This window comes from Thalia democratica, chromosome 2, assembly GCF_965202585.1.
Source record: "Thalia democratica chromosome 2, ktThaDemo2.hap1.1, whole genome shotgun sequence".
Taxonomy (NCBI): Eukaryota; Metazoa; Chordata; class Thaliacea; order Salpida; family Salpidae; genus Thalia; species Thalia democratica.
In genome coordinates this window covers 41,302,606-41,312,082 of record NC_139166.1, presented here as the reverse complement: position 1 = coordinate 41,312,082, position 9,477 = coordinate 41,302,606, and the positions used below count along the sequence as shown (strand labels likewise).

General features: G+C 24.3%; 1 protein-coding gene across 1 annotated transcript; it reads left to right on the top strand.

Annotated features, from left to right (window-relative positions):
• The first annotated feature begins 398 nt into the window (after nucleotides 1-398).
• On the top strand, nucleotides 399-8,945 carry LOC145829810 (voltage-gated hydrogen channel 1-like). Its single transcript, XM_082937677.1, has 5 exons — nucleotides 399-525; nucleotides 3,234-3,418; nucleotides 3,834-4,001; nucleotides 8,202-8,379; nucleotides 8,705-8,945. The coding sequence occupies exons 1-5, from the start codon at nucleotides 483-485 to the stop codon at nucleotides 8,914-8,916; spliced, it is 786 nt and encodes a 261-aa protein (XP_082793803.1). The 5' UTR covers nucleotides 399-482; the 3' UTR covers nucleotides 8,917-8,945.
• Nucleotides 8,946-9,477: the final 532 nt, after the last annotated feature.

Below are 9,477 nucleotides of genomic sequence, written 5' to 3'. Positions count from 1 at the left end.
TCCTATACCAGATTTGTTTAGTATTATGGCACGTGTGTAAAAATGTTATCTAAGCAACTTGTCTACAACTACTTTAGATATATCATTTTTTATATAATGAGAAACTAAAGTAATATACGTTGATCTCTTATATGAATGAAGTAAATTATAAAAACATTTATAAAATGGCTTATAAGAAACAATGTCGTTTACACTTTTTTAAGTAGCAACTAAGTTCTACTGACTTGATAGTGTAAACTTTATTTATTTTAATTAGTACACTAAGAAAAGATGAACATACAACTCTAATTTACTAATATAGATAAATTTAATTATAAAGCTTGATAACTAAAAAAAATTAAGGAAGTAATTCATGTACATACTTACGTCATAATAAACGTCAACCTACGTTTACATGCAACAAAATATAACAAAAGTTTAGTTTAAAATCGATAAAAAGTCAGCATTGATTAGAAAAACTCTGAAGTTTCAAATAAGACAAAATGGCAATATCAAAAAATAATGATGAACTTAGTCTAAGTAAAGGTATTTTTACTTTAAACAAATTAAATTTTTTCTACTTATACTTTTATAATAACTTCAATAATTATAAAAATGTGTTTATCTGCTAAAAAATCTATATAAAACTGTTATATTTACTTATATATTGTAACTTAATATATTTTTTTTTCAAAGTCTGATTTACATTACTTAGTAAAATCTTTTGATTACTTTTTTTTTTAGTTTTTCTGCTACTTATGTTTTTTTACAAAAAGCATTATAGAGTTAATTATTTGTCTTGTATTTAACTAAAAATTGATTTTACAAATTAGAATTTTCGTAATAAAAACAGTACTTTTTTTTTGTTTTAAAAAAGCATACAAACATTATACATTGCTTTAAAACTATTTTTATGAATTGTATCATACCGATTTTTCAAACTTAGTATACTTTTGTATAGTTTATTATATACGTGTTGTTTAAAAATTGAGTACAAGCTTACTTAACGTTAAATACAATTCTTAAAGATATAAAACTAGAAACTATATATATATATATATTTAAAATATTTACGTTTTGTATTTCACTATCATTAAAGAAACTTAAATAATATAAAACACTGAAACGTTTTGTGTTAATGATATTTTTTAAGTTTGTTTATACAAACTTTTGCTAAAACAAAAAAAAAAGTGTTATTCGTTTGGTTATTCTGCTAATAATAAAAGACTCCTGATCTTAAAACCAAGTTTTATTGTTTTATACTAAACTTTTAATTGTATATAACGTCTTGTTTTTATTAAAAAGTACTAAATAACTATCAAATACCTTCGATAAGTAGAAAAAAGAAGTTTTAAGTCAAGCCTTTTGTTATTTTCTTGACAAAAAAGGTATTTACCATGTTGTTTCCAAATACTAACTTACCAGTTAAAATAAATGTGTTTATTTTAATGCAATTAATAAACTTAAATATGTAACAAAACAAAAAAAAACTGTTTTAAATATAATAAAAAAAGTTTAATTAATCTTTAGTAAAAGCTTATAAACTTAAAAACAAATACTGTAAATAAGAAAAGTTTAGTATATTCCATTCAATTCATAAAAAATCTAAAATATTTTTTTTTTTTAAACCATTTTTTGAAACTTTTATTCATTACTTTTTTGCTTTTTTAATCAAAATAAAGTCCTGACAACTTTATTTGTTAAAAATGAAAAATAGCCTCTAGTGTTTTTAAACAAATTTTTAAAATAGGTTTTATGCGAAGTCTAACGTTTCTATCACTCAATAAAGGTAAAAAACTTTTTTTTTCTTGACATGTTATATAGAAAATTTGTAGAAAAAAAAACAATCCTATGAAATTTTATATTTTAGATAAGATCACTTTGAGAATGCTTACTAAAGTACGTGGAGCATTGAAGTGTCGTTAAACTTCTTTTAGATTCTGTTTTATTACTAAAAAGTATGTTAATGTTTAGTTATTAAAACTTATACTTCAGAGAATTAAACCAATAGATCAAAGAAAATAACACACCAAATATTATACTGCTATACAATTTTGTCTGTTCTAAATTAGAATTATGAATTTTGCAGGACTGTAGTATTAGTATATTAATTTCAAAACTACATTATAAATGTTTAAACGTAAACAATACAAAATTTCTAGAAGTTTTAAACTTATTTTTTAGTCTATAATAAAAAATACAACAAAATAAAAACTATATCAAAAAGTTTCATTCACTACAGTACACATAACTATCGAATGAATACGGTTCACTTGAGTTTCTAAACTATTTAAAGATCATTTTCTGTGTATATGCTAATTAAAATATTATTCAGTTTAAAAAATATCAATTAGATCAACAACAAAAATTAAAGTATTTAAATGCTTTTGCATGTGTTATTTTGAAAGTTTGCAAATGTTGAGCTTGTAAGTGTTATAAGTAATAAACTTGTATGCTATGTCAGTCAGGACTTTTTCTACAAATGGTTGGTTGCTAACATATCAAATGTTTAAAAAAAATTTCAGATTAAAGTTAACAATAAGTAGTACAATAAGAATTAACATTACTACTATAGATCCTAAACTATTTTTGTGGAATAGTTTTAAACTAAACTAAGACTAATTAAAGGCAACACATCTTTAGTAGGATAACAAAAATTACGACGACTTAAACTCAAAAAATTAAATCACGACAAATAAAATTGTTGATACAAAATTTTATGATATTCTTGAATATGCTATTGACATGTAAATTATAATTATTAGTTATGTTGTAACTTTTGACATGTTGATGTTTTGTTTTCTATTAGCCTTCCATATTTTTAATGTAAATAAGTTTGTGTTTATCTTTAATACCAACAGAAATTTTTTTGATCATTTTAAATTCATATGACATCAAGAAACAAAAAAAAAAGTTTTTAAGTGAAATAGTCAAGTATACAAACATAACCCTTAAGATAATTTAAGAGGAAAATTTGAAACTAAATTTATTGGTTATCTAAAAATTAATCTTTAAATATCGTTATAGTGTTATTTTTTTTACTTTTTGTGTGTTTTCAAGTATTTTCATGTTTTTTTGTTCTATTAAACTAAAAAATGTTATGTTTCAATATTTTATGTTAGTAAATTTTAATTTTGTAACTTTTAATTTTTTTTGTAAAATTTCTAAAAATAACCGTTTCGAATTAGCGAATACGTATCAAATAATGAATTAATATAACAATGAGTTAACATTTTTAAAAAATGCCTTTTTAGCTTCAATAGCCAACAGAAGAAAAACACGTCGCGATCTCAAAATGTTTAACTACATGAAATTTGCTTATACAAACAAAGAAGAGCATCCGGGTGGTTTCGTAGTAGATGATCACCATCTTGATCACGATAATGAACTCACGACAAAAGAAATTATGCATCACATGATGCACTCGCGACCTGTTCATGTATGTTTGATTAAAACACATTGTTTATAAGTTTTTTTAAAATGTTTATGTTGTTAGCTACTTAAAAGAACTTAATCAACTTGTAAAATAGTTAATTAATGACTAAGATGTGCGGATATTAAAAATACTTATATTTAAAATTAAAAAACTGTGTCAAATGTTTTGAAATTAAGTAAATAAGCTTATACTTCAATTGTGTACTAAAGTTTCTTACTCTAATTAGTTAAAAATATCGAAAAAAAAAACTTACTGTTAAACTAGAAAGTTTATTTTGATAAAAAAGTTCGATTTAATAGAAAGTGGTTATTGTAATTTAAAGAAAACTCTGCATAAGTTAAATCATAAAGATACTATATTGTTTTTTAAATGTAATAGCTTTTATCTGAGAGTTCCATTATACATGATAAAAACACAGATAACTGTTTTAAGCTTAGTACTGATAGACTCAATTTTTGTGCTGTTTGAGCTTCTGATAGACTTCAAGGTAATTAAGTTGGACTATCACTCTAGCCCTATACCTCATGTGCTACATGGGTTTTCGATTGCAATACTTGGAATATTTGTCGTTGAAATATGCATGAAGGTATGTTTTTTTTCTAAACTTAAATTTATGTTTGTCTTTAAATTCAAATAAACCTACTCATTACTATGATTTTTGTTTTTACCAAAATTCAAAACAGGTTAGTAACGCTGAGCATTTTACACTAATATATACTTAAGTACTTAAAGATATAAAATTTATCTAATAGGTATTATGTTCAAAAAATTGATATCGGTTGTCTATAAATATTATTTTTTAAAAATACAGCTTAAATCAAATTCTATTTTTTATTTGAAACAACTGTTTTATTTACTTCTTAAAATTAAAACTCGTTTGTCATATACTTTAAATTATTAAGATTTAACTGTGTCATCACAACTAGTACTTTTCAGTTATGTTTAATACACTAAAATATTTTTTTAAATGTAGTATGTAGTTTTTATTGTTATTTTAAACTTTAAAAGCCTTACATTATATTCTTAAAGCTTATTTTATTAACACAAAAAAATAGCTGTACTACAATCAACAATATTCAAAAAATACAAAATAAATACAACTTATCAATGAAATCAAAATTTAGTACTATGAATTTTGTAACTAACTATAAGTCTTAAAAGATAAAAATTAAAAAAGTATTTCTCATTTAGAAATTTTTATAATGAGCTGCAACTTGATAACTTAAATGATGACTGTACTATCAAACGACTACGCATTCTTTAGTAATAAAAGTATTCTAGTTGTAGCTATAGACAAATAACTTAAAACGTTCTTAAAGTATATACTTACAAATCAGTAACTAAAAATTATGCAAACGTTTTACAACCATTATTTAAAAAACTAAATTAAGTAAAAGTTCTTAAAAACTAAAAACCCTATTACTTTTTACAGAAAACTTTGATTAAAGCTTTAAGATGAAACAAAAACAGTATTAGATAAGATTATATTTAAAAAAATATAGCTTTTTAATGAAATTTCAATGCTTATATAGCTCATACTTTTGGTTATTTGAAATTATACTACTGAGTGAGTAAATAAAACTCATTGTGAGCTCATGAAACTACGCAAAATCGAACTTTACTGTAGTCTGCTAGACTACTTATAGTTTAAAGCTTTTTTTTCTGTTTGCCGAAAAATAACGATAAAAAGTATCACAAATACAGATGAACATGAACATTCAAAAAATAAAATAATCGTTATAAATTTGCCTTTTAATCTCTAAATTATCGCAAGGAAACTAAAGTAAAAGCATTTAATATTTCAACAAAAATATTTTCAATGGATCATTTTACTATTAAAACATCATTTTTATAAATTTATTAATAAAGTAAGTTGATGGAACGTTGAAAAATAGTACCAGCTTAAAATTAACAAAACCTTTTGGATCTGATAAGTTTTGAGTTTACATCAAAATTCTAAACATTAAGAACGTTTCAGACCTGTTTATGTAGTTTAATTTTAAAAGAATCACGATGATTCATAATATATTTAAACTATTAACAGTGTTTAAATAAGCCCTAAACGAGAAGTTATATCTAATAAATCACAAACAAAGCTGAAAAATTAATAAGTGTAGTTGCCATCATGTTAGTTGCTGCATAGATTAGACTTTTTAAATGTTTAATTTAAGGCGAGATTATCTTTCAAAAAAGTTAACAAAAAAAGGTAATTGGGGTAGTTTAACTGAAAAAAAAACTGTAATCAACGGGCATTTACAAAAAAAAAGTAAAATGTGTCGTAAACTGCAGTGAAAAACGATCCATTTATACATACTTAATTTACTGTTTCTAGAATATAACTATATTTAAACCCAAGTTTCTATTTAAAAAGTAAAAAATACATATATATATACAACAATAAGTTGTTTGATTTAATGTTGTAGCTGTATCACAAAGCGTCATATTTGCATGTACAGCTCTAATCCCTTACACTTATTATTTACACCATGGACCATACCCCAAATGTTTAGTTATAAATTTGTTACTACCCATCGCTTATTCTTATCTGTAAAATATAAATATGACCCTTTCAAAAATCCTTTTCGTTATCATGTTTATCTGTGTTTTTATATTGATGGGATGAAAATTAAACTTGAAAGCTTAAGTTTGTTTTTTTGAATACTTATTTTTGTTTCAGTCTAAACAAAATAAGCTAAAAATACATAATAGGTTAACTTCAATAATTAAACGTATTAGTTTTATTATTTTAATATAACTATGTAAAAAATTGCTACTATAAGTCAAAAAAATTACAATAATTCACAGTTTACGCACACGTGCAATTTAAAGTACTTAAAGTTCACTATTTTAAAGTTTCAATAATTAGTTTTAGGACTTTGCAAATTAAGGGTGGGTAACGGTTTTAGTCACCGGGCCAGATATAAGAAAGTTTAGTCTTTTGCGGGCCAGAACACCTCAAGTTTATTTAATTCACGAAAATTATTCAATTATTCAATGAATTTTTCCACGGTGATCTCAATTTTTATTGCTTATAATTGAATTTCAATAAAGTTTTATTAAAATTCAGTTATATATTTATTCTTTCAAGGCTTTATTATGCAAACTAAGTTTCGGTTAAAAACCTCGTCAGTGCTTAAATAAAAAATCTAAAAAAGTATGTAACAGTCATGGTAAATATTTTTTTAAGAATTGGATAAAAACAAATTTTTACTTTAAAAAAGTAAATTAAATTTTAATCTTAAGGTTGAACTTATGGTAAATTTTACATTTAAGCTAAGTTTCGAAATCAATAAAATCATGAAAAATATAATAAAAACCTATATGTAGGCTTCGTTTTTCTTCTAGTGAGTTTTCAAAATAAACATTGCTTAAATAATAATGTAGCTAATAGCAGTAATTGAGCTTAAAGTTGAGATACACTTTATTGTAGCTAATTTTGGTTGTGACATATCTACCGAAAATTTAAAGAATTTTATACTTATAATAACTATAAGACTTGAAATTTTGCTTGAATGCTTTTTTCAAAACTTTTAGTTTCAAGAAAGTAGTAGCTACAGAAAAACTTTTCAAGAGCATTCATAAAACCTATATTACGAACAAGTTAAGACTTAATTTTTGAAGTGGAGTTTTTTGAAGTGCGGGCAGGAATAAAAAAGTTCGTACCGTTTATTTAAATTATCCCTTCTGTCGGCTTTGGCAATCGCGACCTTTTCTAGTATGCAAGTACTGCATATACTTAGTGGGTTTTTGGCTTTGCCAATATGGTGGATTATTCCCCAGTCTATTTTATAGTCAATGTTGTTATTTTTCAGTTTCCAGATGTATTTCGATATTTATGTTCCGTTTTCTTTGTAGTTTTTAAAATAACTGATACGGTTGTGCCATCTTTTTTTGAATGTCCCACCCGTTGATCCAAAATAGTTTTTTGTTTTGTTTTCTGATCTGATTTTTGCTTTATATATGACATTTTCAACTAAGCATTTGTTACTGAGAGAACATTAATTTTTGTTCGACAGATGCAAAGTGTTTCGTTTTCTTCTAGTAACAACATTAGTTATAAAATAGACTGGGAAATAATCCACCATACTGGAAAAGCTAAAAACCCACTAAGTATATGCAGTACTTGCATACTAGAAAATGTCGCGATTACCAAAGCCGACGGAAGGATAACCTAAATAAACGGTACGAACTCTTTTATTCCTGCCCGCACTTCAAAAAACTCCACTTCAAAAATTAAGTCTTAACTTGTTCGTAATATAGGTTTTATGAATGCTCTTGAAAAGTTTTTCTGTAGCGACTACTTTCTTGAAACTAAAAGTTTTGAAAAAAGCATTCAAGCAAAACTTCAAATTTTCAAAGTTATAAAATTCTTTAAGTTTTCGTTTTCTGTTTTACTTACGATTAATTATACGTACAGTTTTTTATCTAGTTTTATTGAATTTTCATTAGTTTTATTTTAATTTACACAAGTCTTTATTGCAAAAGATACGCTCCGTAAAAATTGAAACTTGTGTAAAAGTTTCACCCAAGCAAAAGTTTCACTTAAGCAAAACTTTCATCTAAGCAAAAGTAATACCCGTGCATACTTAAACCGTTCCCATTTTTAATAAAAAATTTAAAAAAAAAAATTTGCAAAAAATTTGGCTTAATTTTTGATTTTAAGTTACAGGTTATTTAAATTAATGTATAAGCTTTTCAGTTTAATGAGTTTATCACCTAAGAATATAATTTCAATTAAAAAATCGTTATATTGGTAGACTTGATAAATAAAATTACCATTCTACAGCTTTACGCCGAGTTTAATCACTTTGTTCACCATAAAATAGAGTTGTTAGATGGAATAGTTGTATTCGTCTCTTTTGGTTTAGATGTTTTTACTGCTTTTGTGCATGACAAAAACTTAATTGGAATAGTTGGAGGTCTACTGATCTTCAGATTTTGGAGAATAGTCAGAATAATAAACGGTATACACTTATCAAGTAACTAATATAGTACTTTTATAAGAGTTTTATATTTACAAGGTAACATAAAAGTGTTTACAAGTTTTTAGTACAACAATAATATTTAAGTATTTAGATTTTATTTAGCTAAGTAACTAAAAGGTTTTGAGAATTTATTTAAAATACCGGTCAATAAAATAGCTTAAATTTAAGAATGGATTTTAACAAAACTTAAATAAATAAAATTTTTAATTAACTGTCATTACTGATCATTAAAAACTTAAAACTAAAATAATAAAAATAACAGTGTCTATCAACTAGATAAAGATAATTTTGTACACTTTTACAGGAGTCATTGTAGCAGTTAAAGACCGAATGGATCGTCACTTACGCCACGAAGAGCACAAGGTTGAGATTCTTGTTAAGAAAATAAAATCACTTGTAAGAACTTCTACCCAACAAAGGTCAGCAATCGAGGAGCTTGTGACCTTGCTGGAAAAACAAGGCTTTAAAGTTGGAGGCCAATATTTAGATGAACTAATGGAGAGAAAATTACTTTAATAATTTATAAAGTGATTTATCTAGTTGTACGTTTGATATATGATAACAAATCAGTGGAGGTTTTAAATTTGTTTTGTTAAATATCATAGTTACTACTAGTAACTTTGGCTTTATTAAGTTTAAGTTCACAATTTTTTAAAATCAGAGAAGCGATTTAAAACCTATTTTAGATAATAATGTTTTACATAAAAGCTAAAACTTTCTTATGTTATGTATTTTGATAAGTTTATTATCAACATAAAACTGCTAATTATTTAAAATAAAAGGTTTTTATTATAATAAATATGTAGAAAAATCAATTTTGTAATAAATTATATTAAAACTGCTATACTAATTGTAGTGGTATGTTCTTATTTTTATAAAGTTTTAGTGATTTAGCTTAGTTTTAGAAAGTATAAAATACTTAAGCTAAAAAGAGCCGTAGTTCGAGTATTTTTAGAAACTGAAATGTTATATGGCACAGTTTTATTACTTTAAGACTTATTTATTACATAGCTTGACCAAGTCTTTTTATTTATTTACTTATATTTTTTTTGAAGTTGAAATTATTGTATATTTACT

What these genes read in the sequence shown, in the direction of transcription:
- LOC145829810 (XM_082937677.1), top strand. Translation starts at nt 483, where the DNA reads ATGGCAATATCAAAAAATAATGATGAACTTAGTCTAAGTAAAG. An exon ending in TGAACTTAGTCTAAGTAAAG is followed by an intron (nt 526 to 3,233) that starts GTATTTTTACTT and finishes ATGCCTTTTTAG; the next exon opens with CTTCAATAGCCAACAGAAGA. An exon ending in TGCACTCGCGACCTGTTCAT is followed by an intron (nt 3,419 to 3,833) that starts GTATGTTTGATT and finishes ATAAAAACACAG; the next exon opens with ATAACTGTTTTAAGCTTAGT.